The 19,633-nt window shown below is 37.4% G+C and overlaps 3 protein-coding genes across 5 annotated transcripts; all 3 read right to left on the bottom strand.

Moving 5' to 3' along the window:
• Positions 1–88: 88 nt before the first annotated feature.
• On the bottom strand, positions 89–5,745 carry LOC101268371 (26S proteasome regulatory subunit 7 homolog A). 2 transcript variants are annotated; one of them, XR_003246182.2, is made up of 11 exons: positions 5,565–5,725; positions 4,188–4,269; positions 3,827–3,918; positions 3,667–3,744; positions 3,203–3,264; positions 2,610–2,754; positions 2,282–2,500; positions 1,808–1,989; positions 1,176–1,351; positions 617–759; positions 89–545 (listed from the first exon to the last, which is right to left on the bottom strand). XR_003246182.2 is itself a non-coding variant. In XM_004235470.5 (10 exons), the coding sequence occupies exons 1-10, from the start codon at positions 5,655–5,657 to the stop codon at positions 388–390; spliced, it is 1,287 nt and encodes a 428-aa protein (XP_004235518.1). In that variant the 5' UTR covers positions 5,658–5,745; the 3' UTR covers positions 89–387. The 2 variants fall into 2 exon arrangements, 1 of the variants encoding a protein (XP_004235518.1); XM_004235470.5 differs by lacking the exon at positions 617–759 and having other exon boundaries at positions 5,565–5,745.
• A 645-nt stretch (positions 5,746–6,390) lies between these two features.
• Positions 6,391–10,553, bottom strand: LOC101268664 (O-fucosyltransferase 36). The gene is made up of 3 exons (XM_004235471.5): positions 8,883–10,553; positions 8,401–8,650; positions 6,391–6,972 (listed from the first exon to the last, which is right to left on the bottom strand). Exons 1-3 carry the CDS (start codon positions 10,151–10,153, stop codon positions 6,796–6,798), a joined length of 1,698 nt encoding a protein of 565 aa, XP_004235519.1. The 5' UTR covers positions 10,154–10,553; the 3' UTR covers positions 6,391–6,795.
• Positions 10,554–11,466: 913 nt separating this feature from the next.
• LOC101243687 (uncharacterized) lies at positions 11,467–17,976 on the bottom strand. 2 transcript variants are annotated; one of them, XM_004235473.5, is made up of 7 exons: positions 17,692–17,976; positions 17,143–17,565; positions 17,003–17,055; positions 15,164–15,201; positions 14,373–14,691; positions 13,847–14,163; positions 11,467–12,420 (listed from the first exon to the last, which is right to left on the bottom strand). In XM_004235473.5, the coding sequence occupies exons 1-7, from the start codon at positions 17,702–17,704 to the stop codon at positions 11,730–11,732; spliced, it is 1,854 nt and encodes a 617-aa protein (XP_004235521.1). In that variant the 5' UTR covers positions 17,705–17,976; the 3' UTR covers positions 11,467–11,729. The 2 variants fall into 2 exon arrangements, with proteins under 2 accessions (XP_004235521.1, XP_004235520.1); XM_004235472.5 differs by having other exon boundaries at positions 17,143–17,724.
• Between the last annotated feature and the right edge of the window lie 1,657 nt (positions 17,977–19,633).

Genomic DNA, 19,633 nt, shown 5'->3' with positions numbered 1-19,633 from the left:
TGGAGTCACCTTCACACATTTGCTGGATATCTCTATCTATCTATTATACTAAAAATGTTATATTGCACACATGACACCAGGAAGCATGTGCAGAACAAAAAACAAATGTATCTCTTTGAAGATGTGTAACAGTGGGCAGTCAAAACAAAAACATTGCAAAGCTATGAATGGAAGTACAACTAAAGAAGCTGAAACATAGAAAACTATCAGAGAAATAGAGTTCTCTTTTGGTACCGACAACAATCATCAAAGGTTTTAAAATGCACAAGTCACATCTGATCCTGCATCTTCCAGGCCGTAACCAAGACATTTTTCATGATCAAAGAAAGCTCCTTGTTCCTGTCAATGCCTTTTGTCCCCTCCATCAAAAGCCAAAAAGAGGCCCAATCAATTGTAGACCATGTACTTCGGTGTTGCACTGAACTTCTGATACCCTTTGATGACTTTATTCACAGCATCTAAAAAGTCTTTCTCCGTGACAGTTTTCCTCCTCGCCCGAATAGCATACATTCCAGCTTCCGTGCACACACTTCTAATGTCAGCTCCTGGAACAAAAAGAACCAATAGAATGTTACAGTCCCTATTCATCTCTGCTTATATATCATATATACCATACATTTCTCCTTTGACTTTGATGCTGCCTCCTCAACTTCAGTCTAAGTGCATCAATAGCTCACAGAGATGTTATGTCCCTAGCAGTGTGCGCCTATCATGGCAATTAATCTAAGCTCCCCCATAGCATTAAAGCTATTTAAACCTCTAACAGAAGTACAAACAAACATGACAAAACAATAATTAGTGGCCCTACAACAATGAGAGAATCAGATTCAAAAGGTATCAAGAAAGATGGCAGCCTGAGATGGATGACATACGGTCAGCAAAAGTTATAGGATCTTGTTTACATAGAACAACTACGAGAAATAATTTCTTAAAACTTCTAATGATTTCCTGTAATTTTCTGACAAACCCTAAAATGGAAATCTGGCACTAAAATAATTTCCTAGTCTTCATTAGTATGACAGTACAAATATCCGATTTACGAGAATAGTCTTTAAGCTATCAAAAGACGAAGGTAGGTGTTACAATCAGCCAGACACAGTTAAAGCCCATATATCAGATGTATTATTGCTTATTTTATAATGTCTGACATGCTACTCATGTTTATTGGAGATTACCTGTAGAGTTAGGACAGAGTCGGGCCAAGAGTTCAAACCGAATGTCCCGCTCGCAGTTCATTGTCCGTGTGTGAATCTTAAATATCTGTGTTCTACTCTCCAAATCAGGCAGCCCAAATTCAACTTTCCGATCCAATCGTCCAGGACGTAATAAAGCTGGATCAAGTGTATCAGGTCTGTAAACAATAGGATGGAGTTACAAGTTGAGCGAGATGATAACAAGCTGTGAGCAGCATTTTACGCTACCAAGCATGAGTATTTGTTTGAAGACACCACATGTCATTCCTGACCATAGACTATTATATAAATTTTTTTTTTTGAAAAGTTCAGATCACCAAGAGAGCACAAAAAGAGGAAGAACCTTCAAGAGTATCAATTAAAAAAAAATCAGGCCCACAAGGGACTTCATGTGGTTCAGCTCTAGGTGACTTTTTTCAGTAGCATATATATATGAAGTCAACTTGAAACATGCTCAGGAGAGCCATTCACGTCTTTGTCCAACACTTATTGACCAATAGCTCCAAATTTAATTACAAAAACATGAAATAACATAAGTAAATGTGTACACTAATGGAAGAAAAAACAATTGCAACATACACACACATTATTTTGCAACATATAGGCAATCTAACCTATTGGTTGCCATGAGAACTTTAATATTCCCTCGAGCATCAAAACCATCAAGCTGGTTCACAATTTCAAGCATGGTTCTTTGAACCTCATTGTCTCCCCCAACTCCATCATCAAATCGTGCACCTCCAATGGCATCTACTTCGTCGAAAAACACAATGCAGGCCTTCTTGGAGCGTGCCATCTGTTAGCAAAGTTCCAGTCAAGAATCAATGCTAAAGTTGAATCTTGCATAAACGAGTTCAACAATAAGAGTGTATTATCTCACAGTGGTGCTTTGGTTCAAAAGTAAGGACGTTAGGTAGTTGCATCTCACGAATTCGAACCTGTAACTGACACGAGGTGTGGTATTTAAGTGGGAACATGGTAGAGGTGCAGGTCAATACTCTCCTGAGTTTTCTACCAATAGACCAATTGGAGTTGGGGGATACCTAGGTGATCCAAAGAAAATAAATATAAAAAAGAGTGCTTCTAACCTGGAACAGTTCGCGAACCATTCTAGCGCCCTCACCAACATATTTCTGAACAAGCTCACTACCAATAACACGAATGAAGCATGCATCCGTACGATTTGCAACAGCTCTGGCAAGCAATGTTTTCCCAGTACCAGGAGGACCATAGCAGAGAACACCCTTAGGGGGGTCAATTCCAAGTTTGACAAATTTTTCAGGGTGAAGCATGGGAAGTTCAACAACCTTTTGTTAATTAAGCAAGAGAAGGAGCACAAACCAATTTGTCAAACGTCAACCAAAGTGGAAAAGGGAAAATATGAAACACAACAGAAGAATGAACACTCATAATCACCTCTCGCATCTTCTCGATTTGTTCCTTGCATCCTCCAACATCATTATATGTAACATCAGGTTTTTCCTCGACAGTCATCATTGTGACACTTGGATCAATTTTGGGGGGCAACGGAATCTGAATTTGATATTTATTCCTATCAACGCTGCAACATCAACAAAAATAGTCAAGCTAAGAGTCAACAAAATTTTAAAGGAACAGAAGACTTTAATAATCTTACAGATGTTCCACCTAAAAGCTAAATAATATCTATAGACTATACTGGCCATCTTTAGCAGGAAAAGAAGGTAAGTTGTTTGGGTCCATTCCACAAACCAATAATTTTGCAAGATATGCACCAATCAAGTTTCATAATCAGCAATAAGCAACAGTGTGCTTCTGATAGAGAATGTGGAATTGTGGATCCACCAATTAAAAAGATAAAATGCTTGCTAAGCCAACAGAGATAAGTGTTGCTTTCTTTCACCATCTCCAGCAAAAAGTTATGAACAACTCGCTAAACCAAATCAGCACTTTTTGGGGGAACAGACCACAGCAAAACATCAAACCATGCTACAAGATCCTGAGACAGAACAATAAGAAGAAGAATTTACCCAACTCTCATGCCTTCTTCTATATCAGTCGGTGAAACTTTATCACCTAATCCAACAACAAACTGCAGGTACGAAAAAAGCATAAAGTCAAAAAAGGTGATCATAATCCATTGCAATTTGCAAAATAAATCCAACCAACGATACTGCAACAATTGTCGCATGGAAATACATCATTCACCCAAAAAAAACTAAAGCAGTCTAAAGAGTACAAATTCTCAGGCTAAAGACAAAAACATGGGAAGATATCCTGTTAGTTAATCAGTGTAAGTTCTCCGAAGAAAAGGTCAAATTTTTTATGTGTTGCTGTTAACCACAATATGCTTCTTATTACTGCTTAAGCACAGACCTAATTCTGGATGAGTTTGCAGAGACTTACAAGACAAAAGACACTCACACAACTTGAAATACTGTCAGAAATGAAATTAATACTGCAAACGCGATATGCAAAAGAAAGGATAACATACCTTAGCAATTTGCTTGACATTTATAACATATTTTGCATCTTCAGTATTGGGGCTAATTATCTTTGTACACCTAGCCACCTGCTCCAAAGATTTAGGTACAGCTTCAAAGTATCTGACAAGCAAAGACTTAATCAACTTTCATTTCCAAAAGAAGCCACACCTGAAGAGGTTGCTCCTCCTGCATCATCTGTTTATCTGAAACTAGATCCCACTGACTTGGTACAGCCAACCCAGTGTCAGATTCCTTAATACCTGCATGATCAGTAAGACAGTAAGTTGAAATTCACCATGCATATATAGGGAAATATATAAAGAAAAAAGTAGGAAAACACATCTACACATTTTAACAGAAGCAAATCAATTCCCAGGATCAAGGGACAAGAAAAACTCTGTTCCTCCTTTCTGTCTCACCAGAAAAAACAAAGACCACAATGTGCGGCAAAGAACAGTAGTTTTCATTTAGAGATACAATTAATTAGTTCAACATCAAAGACAAAAGGCAAAGACTTACAAATACTTACCACACAAATCATTTATTTTTTTTGCCATTTCCTTGATTTCCTTCTCACATTTCTTTATGCTTGTGGAATAAGGCCCCAAACCCTGCAAAGAGCATTTCAGTGATTTACTTAAAACAATGATCAGATACTAAGTCGCATATACTTTCAAAATGAAAGAAGGTATTTCTAGAGAAAAGGAACCAAACTGTAAATTTCACAAGGAAAAGAAATTTCACAAGGAAAAGAATAGCATACTCTTAATACATATAATGTAGGATGTGTCTGTGATCGGACTTGCACACCACAAGTACATATAGAAATGTGATCAAACACTCTTTACATAAATAACACTCATGCAATGTCTATCCAAATAAATGATATTTTATCACCAAGAACTATACACCCCTATTACGTGATCACACCATATTTTAGTAAATAAATCTCCAAACTGTAAGAAGGTTTACTTCAGGTAAGATGGGTATGGCTTAAGAACTTGTAAGAGTAAGCCTAATTTCTGTTTTATCGGAGTGAATATTAAAAGGGTGCTAATTGCTCAAAGCAGAAGGGGATTGTACAGTCTGACGTAGTAGCAGGGTAGCCATCTTCCAAAACACAAGAATGAGAAAGCATTCGACAGGGCAGATCAAAAGCAGGTTCTTCATCTAATAATGCTGGTAATAATTTACTCTTTGCTCCTTCTCTTAATTGAGCTGGAAAACTTAGTCACTTCACTTACTTATATTTCAAGAAAAATCTCATGGATTATCTGCCAAAGCCAATTTCAAGGAGGGTCGGCACATCTGGAAGTAAATGGAAGGTCATATTGTTGTATGGTTGCTTTCAAGCTGATGAGAAAAATTTTGGACCCTGGATGTTGCTCATTTCTTTTCTATATGGTCCGGCCATCCGCGTAACTTAGGAAATCAAAAATTCCATCATCAGTACTTGACCGATTTCCAGAGGTGATCCCTTGATGACAGGGTGGGTATTCATACACAAAAATAAGACGGAGGAGGTTTTTAACAGTACATATTAATTAAACTAAAGGAAAAGAAAACCATACATATCTCAAGTGCAGCTCAAATGTAGCACATGTAAATTTGTTAGGTACAATAGAAGTAGTCTCAAGTTCATTTAGGCCGTAGGGATCGTTTCATACTAGTTATCAGTATGAAAAGTACAAATACCATCTAACATTAATAAACTCCTTTAGTTTTCTCAGCTCATTACTTATTACATAGCTTTGTGATTTCTAAATTTCTCATTGTTTAAGTATAACCTGTGAGTTCTTCGCAATTCTGCATTTTTGCATCATCACGATATGGTTGCAACAGTGGGTCTAACTAAAATTAGAAAGAAGGCATACGATAAAAAAGATTAGGCGAGGAAGAAGAGTACATAAGTCTTGAGTAGAGCAATATCATCTTCATCAAGAGGCCTAGGGTTCTTCTCGTCCTTAATCTCATCCTCCACATCTGCTGCCGGTGCCATTGCCTTCAGATTGGAATCTTTTAGTTTTCTTGAGAAACAAGAAGAGAATGGGAACAAATACCAGAGAACTAGAGGAGACTACTCATTATATATAGGGCTTTCTATCCACGTGATCCGACGGCCTAACTAGGCCCGATTTCTCGGGTTAAATCCTAACGGGCTCACAAATTTTAAGCCCACTCCGGTAATTAAAGGTATCAACTAATAACAATTAATTAAGGATTAAAATAACAAATACCTTAAAAGAAAAATGGATATTATCAGAACTTACATGTAAGAACAATGCAGTTGCTAATATCTGAACGTACAAGAGCATTAAATAGTATGGTTTTGAGTATTATAGAGTATGCGATAGGTGTATGTATATCTTATCAGTTCTTTTGAATTAGCAGAGCTGAAAAATTATTATGTCATAATAGAAAAACATTCTTGCTGGTTAGTAAAATGAATTGATTGAGCAAAACAGTCAATTCAGCAGTGAAACAAATGAGAAATGTCAATGAACATTAATAGCAAAATTGAACAGAAACTTTTGTATTATTTGTATACATTTTCATCTTTTCTCAACGAGCGGAAAGGAAATTACAAGAGTAAAGAAAACCAAGTGTAAGCGGAATATGAAACATGTCGATTTCTTTTTTCCATCTCTGAAAGCATGTTGATTCTGATCCACTTATATTTGCCTCAGCTTTTCTGATTTTCCCTCGGTATACATAAAACACAAACAAAGAACTAAAGAGAGAGAAATGAAACAACTCCATTTTCTACCACAAGAAAGTGAAGTTGTCTTTTTTCATCCTGAATATTGAGATGTGTATGTGTCAATATGCAAACCTACAAACTCTAAAACTGGTCGCAAGAGATAAAACAGCTACACAGAACAAAACATTGTTACTCCGCTAACCAATATTATACACTAGAATACAGACCAAAAGAATTAGCCAAATAGGCCATCTATGCTAAAGAACCGAGATTACAAGTATCGAACAGACAATATAACAACCGATATCACTCTTTACTCCAACACAATTTTTCATTTGCTTTGCAAGTAGAGCAATTGCTTTGGGCAGAGTAACTTGTCCAGTAGCAGAATGAGCTTGAGGAGTACTAGACGAAGTATGCTCAACCATTATCTGCTTCACTCGTCATCAGCGACAAAGTTTGGCAGTTCACCCTGACATAAATACTCATCACAAAGCGAAGCAGATCCCCAGTCTTTTCGTAGCCGCAAAATATCATCAGTAAAAGTAGACCCTGATGATCCAATAAACACACTAGACATAGCACAAATTGTCTTGTCCAGCATAGCTTCCACCTTCATGAAGGAAATGAGCAGACAAATAAGAGCATGCAAGACCAACAAACAAAATGCAAGAAAAATAAAGAAAAGCAGACTTCATTTTACTGGGTTCAGCTTCTGCGTTGCCTGTCCTCCTATAAGGAATAATAACATGAGCTATAGAAAAACCATACTATTTATAAGTTACATGAACCTTGTTCTTCTACCAATAAGTTCTCTAAGATCCTACATACAGCTGATGGTAGAAACTGTACAATCTAAGAGAAGAAACATGTGATGTTTGGATGTACGCATTAATCCATTGTGTCTAAAATATGAGAAATCCAGTAGGATTCACAGACTTGAACAGATTAATTTTGTACCTATTACCCGGAAATGTAGGTACCATTAAGAGCCCTTTTGGATAGGCAGAAAAAAAGTAGCTTTTAAGACAAAAAAATAAGAAGTAGAGAGAGTCCTACTTAAGGTTTTTAACTATTTAAAGTTATTTTAAGTAATTTTAACTTTGCCAAACATTTCCAAAAGCTAAAAATGACTTAAAAGTAGGTTTGGCCAATTTTTAAGCCAATCCAAACAGACTCTTAGGCTTTCTATACACATTAGGTCCAGTAAAAATAAAATTCAGGCAAGAGCAAAAATGCACAGCCAGTTCAATACAACTTTCTTGTACATCTAGTACTTCATGAAACTGGTAAGCATCCTAGAATCCTATTTTGACATCCCAAAATCCTACGCATCTTTAAAAATAAGGAAAAAACTCTCTTTTGCCAAAGAGAAATATTTACAAATTTCATGCCAGCTAATAGGTACCGATTAACCTTTTGTTTAATAAGTAAATACTAAATACAGTTTTGACTTTTTTTTCGGAATCAATCTCTCTGCCGCAGAAAGGTAGTGGTAAAGTCCGCATACGTTCTACCCTCCCCGGACTTCACTAGTGGGATTTGGATTTCACTGGGTATGTTGTTGCTGTTGACTTAAGCCCATGAAGAACTAAAGGACATCAAACTACATTCAAGAACCTACATTATCACTTGTAAAATGGCTCACACCTTCTCCACTTTGCATGTCCTTCCTCCCTTACCTTCTCAACCCTACCAACCCACAATAATTATGAAACCTCTAGACACCTTGTTTAGACTTGAATACAATGCAAGTATAATGGGGTGATGATCTATATTATCCAAGATAAAATTGGATCAGATCTATGTTACCTTCCCATAGATAGAATTAAAATTTAAGTTGCTAGAGGTTAAACTCAACGAATTCGAAATGTGCTCATTTGATAGATTAAGATTAGCAAGCCCCTAAAGGATAGAACATAGAAGTTCCAGTGTCAAAGTTACCAACTGAATAGTCCAGTGCCACATAGAGTAGCTGCTCTTAATTTTCTGCTTATGAATATGGACAAAGTGCATATTTAACGTTCAATCTCTGACTCACCTGAGGGTCACCCTCAAGGCCATGTCTGTACAATAAAGCATCCCATTTTTCGGCTGAATTTCGAGCAGGCCTTTGAACAAGGGGTACTGTCTTCCCATTGAATACAACAAGTGACTGAAGAAGACCAGTTTCACTTTCTGCAGCATCTGTGGAAAGATACATTACTGGAGAATTGGCCCTCTCAAGCACACGATTGATACAGTCTGCAGCTTGAGGAACAGGGTAGAAGCAACTTGGCTTTTTAGCATTGCTGAGAAGAACAATAAATGAGTTAGAGGTGGTAAAGTATGATAAAAAGATGAGGAAGAACTAAGACAAGAAGCTTTTGTCATTATGGCAGTAACACATAATTGGAGGCATTATTGAGCTTGGAAATGAAAGTTACTAAGCAATTTATTGATCAGCCTTGTTCCCCCTTCTAGTGATAGATGCAAAAGCAAATAGCTATTAAACACTAGATCCGGCATCGAAAGAAAACATACCAGAATTTCAGAAAACCGTGTCTGCGGAAATGAAGAGCGATAAAGTTGTCTCCTAAAAACGTTTGGACGAAACGTTGAGCAGTAAGCATAATAAGACGACTTGGCTCAATAAGTGTCTTGCATTTGTGGGAAATGGGGCCTCCAGGCTGCATTACCCAGTCCTTCTCCACATCAGCAAAGAACACATCACCTATTGCAAGAACATCATCATCCATTGAAAACTTTGCCACTATGTCTTGGGCAGTCCTTTTCTTTGGATTCTTAACATCTTCATCCCAAGCAGCTTCGAGCTTATTCATAGATATCCCTAATGACTTCAATTTCTTAACACGTTCTTCATCCAAAAAACAAGGTTGTGGCTGAGAGAAATAACAAAGGAATTTATCTATGTGCAAATGGCTCTTTCGTCTTTCTGCAAACTCATCATAGGTCACAATTACTTCTCTCCCCAAGCACTTATTTATATGATCAACATCTAAGACTCTACGAAACTCATAATCAACTTTTGAGCTCGGAATAACCAAAACGCGGTTGAGCAGAGCTGCGAAGAACATATGCTTTTCCAAACAGATCAAATGGTTTGACATCTGGCCGGAGACACAAATTGCAAACAAGTACTTGTTGGATCTTGGTTTCCATTCCACAGTTCTCCTCTCGGACAAGTTGTGATCCACCTTCCGACACCTACCTAAACCACCAAGACTAGGGTCTGTGGAATTATCTGATGTAATTAAAGAGTTACCTAATTGATGAGAGGATAAAAGAACTTGCTGAATTTGTTTATTTAGTGAAATCTGTCTGAGCAAATCGTCTTTGAGATCTTCGACAATTGAGGACCTCGAAACCAAAGTAAACCCAGGAGCGGACTCCAAGCTATGTGTAGTAGAAGTATCATTAACTAGTGTGTGATTCCACAGCTTGAAAAGTCCCAATTGCTGCTGTTTAAGCAAATAAAGAGCCCGCAATTCGGACTCGCGCATGGAATTGACAGAACCATCATACTTTATGGTGGTAACAGTGGTCTGAAATAGGGCCTTGATATCGGTGGCGAAATAAAGAATGAGTACCAGAAGTGGAAGAATAATTGCCAGTAAATACGTCTTACCGGAGGTGAAATTGAAGCGCCGACAAAGGGCAAATCGGTCCTTGACGTCTTCGATTTGGAATGTGGATGGGCGTGGAGATTTAGAGAGGTGATTTACTCTTTCATTTTGATGGATCAGGTTCTCTCGATCATCTTCTTCATCAGATGATTCTCTGTCCCTCATCATGTTCTTACGGCATTCAAATGGTAGTGATATTTGTTGGACTCTAAGCTGTTGTAGTAAACAGGACGACTCTGTGCTCTATATAATTATTAACTAAAGTGATGAGATGTGTTTGGTGAGTGGTCCAGTCAAGTTAACAACTGCTGCTACCTGTGATTTGTAAAAATATTTCTAAGTGTGGCCCAAGGAATTACTATCATGAGAGTAGCACATCGTCGGTGGGAGAAAATGACCCGCCATCGGTCTGTATGGCTCTGGACCCCTCAAGGTATTGGGCTAGTAGCTATAGCTGCATCATTGGAAACGGGTTCCAGTGTTGGGCCTTGGCCTATTTCAAGGGTCGCCAATGATCCTTGGGAATTTCACTTGGTTGCCGCGTTTAATTAAGACTGAATTAGAACCTATTTACATTCACTTCTATGACTTATTTTTGTTATTTAGCTTTAAAATATTTTTTAATTTTATTCTAAACAATTCAAAGCTTAAAAAGTATTTAAAATAAGTCAATTCAGATGATCATTTAATAATTTTATTTAATTCTTACTCGCACTTCTATTTCTTTTTGTCAATTCTCTAAGTTTGATCGTTTCGACTTCAAAATTAAATATATTTTGAACTTTGTCTAAATTAATAAATTTCAGACCCTACTTTTGACTTGGAAATTATTAAGATATTTATAATAAATGGAACACAAAATAGTTTCCAGTATGCACTAGAGACATCTGGAGTTGACGATACAGCGAGACATGAAGCCACGTGGCTTTGCCATATCCATGACCTCGTTGTTACTAATATATAATGTAGAGATGATGCAAATATTTAGCAAAAAGAATTGATTTGTGATCGGTGTAATTTAGAAAATGGAGGGAGTGTTGAAAGTAGCACAAACCACCGCTAAGGTCGTTTTCCGTCACTCTGCACTGCGGTCTGTTGGCAAAGCAGCTAATCGCTCCGCCGTCCACGGCACCAAGCTTCCCATTCCTGACGTTGTCGATGTAAGTGATTGATACGTCCTTCATTCCCTTTCTCTTCTCATCTCTTTTGCTATTAGCATGTACTGATTTTGCAGAAAGAACAAGTTGAAGTGGAGATCAATCAAGCTAGGGAGGTGAAGGAAAAGAAGAGGCGAGAAATGGAGAATGCTATCGACTCCCAACTGAAGAACTGGAACGTTATACGCTTCTCCAGCTAAACTGCACTTGTTATACTCTACTCATATGTAATAATCTCTATCTGCTTGTTGGTCATGTAATCTAAGACATTTGCTTTAACATCATCCTCGCACAATGATAAAACATTGATAGAAACGAAACAAATGTCACAATAATTGGAATGAACTAAGTGAAGCCCAATGGGATCCTGAAACTTTACATAAATGGTCATGAAACAGATATTACAACAAAATATGTATCTAGCATGAAACTAGAGACTGAAACGCCTATTTGCAACTATCAAAGCTCAAACTATCATTGGATTTGCAGACAAAACTCCCTTTTGTCAAAAAGTGTACTCTATAGTGCATCCATGAGATGCATTCCAAGTGTGTAAATCGGATACTTCAAATAATCTTTCAGCTAATCTAACATCCTTCACTTACTTCAACCAACCTCCCACGGACCCATTTCTTGGTGCTGGTTGTGGTGGTCGTCGCCTCAGTCTTTGAGCCAGAAATCAATCCATTTGGAAGCGGTTTCTGTTCATCTCCTGGGCTTGCATTAGCTTCATCCCTGTTTAGAAGCTGTTTCTGTTCATCTCCTGGGCTTTCATTAGCTTCATCCTTCTCATCAAATCTCTGAGTCGAGTTGGTGGACTGTGTTACATTGACCTCCTTTTCCAGAGATAAACTACTGGAAATCATTTGATAGACTTCCTGCCTGTCACCAAGTAAGTCATAGTCACTGGAGCTTGACAAGAGAGTTGTGCTTTTACCATTTGGTAAACCTCGCAAGGCATGTCGTCCATCATCTAAATGATAAATATCCCTGTCCATAGGCGTCGCAGAATGCCAACCATTTATTCTTCTTTCACTAGGATCAGCCAGAGCTCCAAATTCCGAATCTCCTTCGTCTGCAGTGTTGCTACCCAGCTCAGTTGAAGGTGGTGAAAGATCTTCATCTGAAAGAGACACTTCTTTCTCTATGGATTCAATGGAGCGGATAGCTTCAGAAATGAGCTTCCTAGTTTCAATTAGCGACGCTTGAGCAACAGGGCTATTATGGGCAGCCATTTCCAAGGCCTCTGCTGCCTTCTCAGCCTCAGCTATCAATGCTCTGCAACATTGTTAGCACACCAAGAACGTATCAGTTACTACCTAGCAGATTGATACTGTAATAATACAATCGTGCAGAAATAGATATTGTCCTAAAATCAATGATTTAGCCCTCTCCTCAGTTTGAGGTATCAACATGCCCTGTTTCAATATTATAGTTTACTCCACTATTACATTTCACCTCCTAAGAACTTATCAGTTACTACCTAGCAGATTGATACTAAAAAAATAATCGTGTAGAAATAGATATTGTCCAAAAATCCATCATTTAGACCTCTCCTCAGTTTGAGGTATCAACATGCCCTGTTTCAATATTATAGTTTACTCCACTATTACATTTCACGTCCTAGTAACTTATCAGTTACTACCTAGCAGATTGATACTAATAAAATAATCATGTAGAAATATATATTGTCCTGAAATCCATAATTTAGACATCTCCTCAGTTTGAGGTATCAACAGGCCCTGTTTCAAGATTATAGTGTACTCCACTATTACATTTCAACTCCTACGAAAAAAAGTTAAAAAGACAAATCATCAATATGTTTTTTCATCATTATAGATTATGGAAACAAGCAAGGGTAGAAGCCCGAAGAACCTTCTTCTTCAATCACCTTTCTTGCACTATCTTCCTTCTTTGGGGATGGAAGGGGGATAGAAGAGTTGGAAGGAGGAGGGACTTTCTAAATTTTTAACGCAACCCTTTGACCTATATATAAATCATTTAAAGATTTTTTATATAGATGTGGAAGATAGAGAGAGAAGAAAAGGAAGGGGAAGTCTACAAATCCTACGATAGTTTATTTGCTCTGGCTAGAATAACAGGAAGACTGAAAGAAGGAAACCAATTATTCCCTGACGTTCCTATACCTAACAGAGACGAAGAAGTATCAAATTCCTTTTTCATTGGAAAATGTAAAGATATGATATTTAGGTCTAACTCAACCCCAAAAGCTAGCTCATGAGGAAAGGGCCCAAATCCATATAAGCAAATCATTAGTCCATTCCCCAACCAATGTGAGACTTTTAACTACTCTAACAAAGAATAAAATTACCTTTTCCACCTTGCCTTACTTCCATTTCTCCCCCTCTCAGTTCCGAACGAAGTCTAAAGACATCCATAAGTCACTGGATATATATAGGAAAAACAAAATTCGAACTTCCATAGAAGGAAGATTGTACTAATTAAGTTTCCTGTCAATATATGCACTAATGCTTCAGGTGCAAATTAATAATTCCAGTCAATAACAATTTGGGGGTAGTCTTCTTAGCATTAAGATAGGCACATCTTCGTTCAGAGAGAATTCATCTTTCACCATTTTGGCAGCAATTATATCAGGTTGCTATGAGGTTCATAAAATGACAGAGTGACCAGCAGACTTCAAACGGAAAGATGCCGAGATAACGAAGATTTAATAACAACTTACTTTGCTCTCATGACGGCTTCAATTTTCTTCTGGTCAATACCTGCTCTCTGTGCCCTGATATTCTTTATCATTTCTAACTTGGAACTAGCCAAAGGATCCTTGTACATTGGTGTGTTTTTTCTCCTCAATCGAACACGTTGAACTTGGCTCTTCGGCTCGGGCTTTACCGGATTATCCAATTCATTAGCTTTTTTTTTCGGAGGGCTTCTTTTTCTAGTCTGCTCATCACTAGCGGGCTTTCTCCTTGGTCTTCTTTCAACTCCATCGGGTATTCCATGATATTTGGACAGAGCGGATTGGACCCGAGAACGGTAATCCTAGTTGGAAGAAAAGGTAGATTGGTAAAAAAATTATTTTTTGGAAAGCTATCAAAATGTGAGGAAGTTCAAATTCGCAGCCTTCAAACTCGTAGCTGTGACCCTAGTCATAAGAATGGAGGAGGAGGGTGAAAATGAAAAACATGTGGATGGAGGGATGGAGCTATTCCCAAAGAGAAGTCCAGTCCCCAACAAAGAAAGACACTTACAGGATCAGCCCATTTAGCTGCAATGGCCTCTGAAATCTTCCTCCTCTGTTCAGCAGATTTGGGAGCCCTCTTGTTTCCCTTCAGTCTGGGCCTATTTTTCCTTTCTTGAACACTCTGTATCCACTCCTGCTCAAGCTGTTTGCTCAAGATCTCGTAAGAGTCCCACTGCAACTCTTCCTCACCCAGAAGGCCCCTCCTAGAAGCTTCTGCAATCAAATTTTGCCACTCATAGTGGCAAGTTTCCTGGAGCCTCAACATCCCACGGCGCCTTTCCCACCCCATCCTTACAGCAACACCTATTTTCAACCTTGTCTCCTCACTGCAATTAAGGGGAAAAAGTCTCCTTTAGCAATTTGAAACATAAAATTTTCACTAATCTCCAATATTAATTTGAGGTTCTGGATAAATAGGGTGATTTTACAATTAGGGATATGAAATGCTAAATTAGTACGATGTTGCTAGGTTAAATTGAATTCCCAAGGAAGAATCTCGTGATGAAGAGATTAAAACTCGCGCATTACTGCCATGTCAACTTAAGCATTACCTTGCAATGTGTCTGTTGCACACTCATTTGGCAGTGACTTCAAGTGAAGCGTGAGTTTCACATATTGAAGCACAAGTTATCATGAAATAGGAAGCAACGGTTGAACCAATACCTATGCTATTTAAGCTACCAGAATAGACAAGTTCTATTGTGCAGGTTATTTTTCACTCACATCTTGATTAAGAGACTTCATTACCCTATCAGAAGGGCGTAAGAACGAAATTCAAGAATAATTTGCAAAACCCACCTTTGAGCATGCCCCAGGTTAACCAACTTCATTTTCACCTGTATAATTAGAGCATATCAGTAATACTGACACGCAAATATTCTAAAGCATGACATTAAATGGATATCATAGCTGACTAATAATTAACTGGTTATCTCAGATTTTACGAGATCATTTGCAATTGAACAGAAATGAACAATATCTTAATAAGTTGTTGACTGAATAAAACAATGGTTATTTCAGACACCAAAATGAAGGGAAAGAAAAAGTCACACCCTGTCCAGGAGAAAAATGTTGCGGCAAGATCAACAATGTGGCTAGTGTTAATGCGACTAACTGATAGTTGTGAGTAGAAAGTTGTCAACATACAAGTTTTAAAACTTTGCTGGAATCATCACCTAATCACATCTTCCTCTTCTTTAAGAAAGAGGCACTCTACCTCTACAGGGAACATTTTGAATGCAAGCTTTTCAAGTATAAAACTGGTTAGTTCACAATTGATTTCAAACAATTCAAAGGAATTAAACGTGTTGATACAAAAGGAGATTCAAATACTCGTACAAATTCACGAGGGGCAAAAAAATATCCCATATGAATTAGGAATGTTACATATCAGTCCCACAGTCTGGAAGCTCCTATCTGCTCCTCATTGTGACTTTGAAAATCACTTCCAACATGTGCCTATGCAGGTAAGTCACATGAAGTTATGTATATATTTCAACTATATATAGCTTGGCTGGGAAGAACTAAGTCATGCATTGTCACGACCCCACTTCTCAAGTCATGATGGCAAGTTCAAATAAAACCTGAACGGACCCCATACGCTTGACGGGTACACAGAATAGCTAAGTTTACAGAGAAAGAAGAAATACGGGCTCCCAGTCCAAAGTAACCAAGATAACCCATCAGACTCTACCCAGCCAACAATGCACTCCCACCCAGCTAGAAAGAGTGATTCAGGGATACCCAGCCAGGCTAGAAAGAGAGGCCGGGGGGCTTACACTCCAAGCCCAACTAGAAAGAACAGCCCCGGGGGGTGATGGTATCTCCAATAGGGTCCAATCCAACAATAACCACCGTGGAACACCATCCATTCTGGAAGGGATTTCTGTAAATATTTTTTTTGGTTTGATTCCGTCTTGTTGTCCTTTGTTTAGATTATTATTTTCACTAGTTTCTACGCTTTTTACTTGATGTTCTGGATTACGGACTGACTTACCTACTGGTGGAGTATAGTAAGTGTCACCATGACTCAAGACATGCATAAATAGATGACCACATAGCATAGTAGAAATGTGGATAATGTCATAATATCCACAGATGACACCAATATCGACTTGAGTTATTTTCTCAGAAATGCATAATGAAGTTTACTGAGATTAATGACATCCAAAGAATGACACTAACTCCTGAGAGTTTGAAAAATGACAAATAAAACATCTCCAAGATACCCGGAGGGCATGTACCTAAAATGTAATCAAGAATATTGATTCTCTAGTCCCACACTGCACCCTTAAACAGGTTTGAACCTAGACGAATGACCACAAAACACATCTTCCAGCTGAATTAAGATTGAGCTTCTTCCCTTGAGAAAAATGTTAATCTGTACATTCTGCTGAGGTCCACCTTAGTTAGATCCTACTTGCATTCTATTATACCTTTTCATTGGTTTCCCGTAGTTAGCATTACACCTTCACCATTAGACGGTATAACTTCACATGCCCATAATGTCACAAAATTATTAGAAGTCGCTGCACTATAGGTACTAATGTTTTCAGAGCACTTTCGAGGTGCCCTCCTATTAATCAAACTCTCATCTTTTACTACTTAATTCACAAAATTATGCTTACATGACATCACCTTAGGATCCTGCATTGCAAGCCTGGTACGTTCGCGAATTCGTTGTAAAGTTTCTGCAGATGATTCAAATATGCTTGAAAATATTAAAGCTTATCCATAACAATCAGTTCAAAAGAATTAATGGGGCATGCTTTAAGTACCTGGACTGTGCTTCCTGCCTTTATTCCAAGGTGTGTTCCCTTTATTAGCTTTGGATATCCTCATTCGCCTCAACTTCTCTCTCTCATTCAACTCAGCTTCCTCACTTGGCGACTGCTGCTCTACAACAACAGAAGTTGAACTTGCTGCATATTTTCCCATCCTCACATCACCAAAATTGTTTTGTTCCTCATTGGTTTTGGTGTTCTTGGTGGGTCCTTTTTCGAGGGTAGCTATTGCCCTTATCATCAACCCACTCCGAAACAGTTTAATTCTGGAATTCGGAGCTTTTTGTGGTATTCGGAAGGAATTCCAAGTAGATACAAATCTAATCTCATTATTGTACAGAAATCTAGTAGCAAACACATTGTGAGAACTAATTGAACAGACATTGTTCCTAAAACAAGGCTGTGTAGTAGCTATATCTGCGGAATAAAACATGACGGCTACTTCAGTACATATCCCAAATAGGCAACAGATTCTGAGACTTACCCATTAACCCAATCACAAATTTGAAGAGAGAGCTAAAATTCAAAAGTGGTTGAATTCACCTAATAAAGGCATGGAGAGCTCATCCAGTCAAACTCCAAGTCGGTCAAATTCAAGAAGAGAAACGGAATGCAATGTGTTTTTCAGTTTCCATACACCGACTACTGGCAACTGTGTATTGAATTGAAATCTTGGGTTTAGTGTTGTTGGAGTAAAGAAGATTACAGAGAAAGGCAAAGGCGGTTGCAAGCGGGGGAGAGAGGTGACACAGCGATAGATAACCACACAACTTCCCTTTGTCCAAAAGTTCACAAGCCGCTGGATAATATACTCTACTTCTATATGATATTTCAAAGATTTTTAAATTTGACGCATAAATTCCAATATGTCACAATTATTTCATTTCTTTTTCTTACCTATCTAATTCTTTCATATAATTTATATATTTAACAAAATTATTTGATGTGATTTTAAATTTCATATAAAAAAAATTCTTTTATTATTGTAGTGGATATGAAATTATGAATAATTTCATTCATTAAGATTTTTTTTCGTTGTTATTGTAATTTAAATTTTAGACCTCAAAATTTAAAAATAATTTTTATATAAAATTATCTCTTTTTTTAAAAAAAAATTAAGTATGAGAAATTAGTTCTAGATGAAAATTTTCAAATTCAAAATTTAATATAGGGAAAGAAGTTTGATGTTTAGCTCAAACCAATATAGACATGTCTTATGTTTGAATGTAGGGTTCTTATTTATTTAATTACTATATATTTTTTATTTTATTTCATTGAATCACTTAATCAACTCTTTAATGCCCATCAGGTATTATCTATTTCAGTACTTCACTTTTCAAATAATTTCCCAATTTGTAACCCTTGGTTATATTAATTAAACAGTAGCAGTCAAGTATAACAAGCTATTGATTTGGACATTACTAAATTGTTTTAAAAATACTATGTTTAATAGGCTCTCCTTTTGTCTACAATAGCGCTTGTTTGACAAAAAGCTTAAAACTTATCTCTACACGGCGAAGCTTAATAGTTAATAGTAGCACGCAGCTGCAATTTTTGCAACGTAACACTATTTTGTCTTGTGTAAATTATTTGACCATTGTAATGTTGTTTACCTTGTCATTCAGCACATGCTGTTTGGTGCCCTGCACAGCACGCCTGCTGCTTTTGATCAAAACTTCAAACTCATCTTCTTTTTTTTTGTGTAACACGAAATATTCAGCTGCTAGGACAGTAGTCAAAACCAAAATCCTTATAGATAATGTTGGTGAGTAATTAGTAGTCAATTAATTATTTATATTCAAAAGATAAACCTCAAACCATGCACTATAAATAGAATAAACATGCAGGGGAGGGGAACACAAATTAATTCATGGTTTCATCAAGCAGTAGTCATGAAATGATAGCCGTAGCAGTGATTGCAGCGTTTCCTATAATGTCCATAATAACTGCACACAAAGATGCATTGTTGTCGCTTGTAAACGCCTCTAACTATAGCATTATCAGTACACAAAAACAAGACAACAATTGTGTAGATGATCACTTGACATGTATAATATGCCTTGCCCATATTTCTTTGGCTGAATCCCGGCGAGTGCTTACCAAATGTGGACATGAATTTCATACTCATTGCATTGATTCTTGGCTAAACATCAATTCGATTTGCCCTCTCTGCAGAATTCCTGTGCCTGCTAACATTTCTATGAGATCATGTACCAAAAATCGCTTAGTTTCGTCCTTGATATCTGCTGCGGATAACATTTGGAATTGGTTTCTTGATCCTCTTAGCTCTGAGGTCATTGCTTCCCTTACAAATATGGAATGCCTCACCTAAACGAACACGAGACTGTATTTGCTTTAATTTGATTTTTATTTTTTTACAGGAAATTAAAAGCTCATTCTTTGACCAGAATGTTATACTTCTGTTTACCTTTCCATTCAGCACATATATACATGTTGTTTTACAATATATACTTGTCAAAAGCAG

This window comes from Solanum lycopersicum, chromosome 3, assembly GCF_036512215.1.
Source record: "Solanum lycopersicum chromosome 3, SLM_r2.1".
Taxonomy (NCBI): domain Eukaryota; kingdom Viridiplantae; phylum Streptophyta; class Magnoliopsida; order Solanales; family Solanaceae; genus Solanum; species Solanum lycopersicum.
This window is presented reverse-complemented; position numbering and strand designations above follow the sequence as displayed.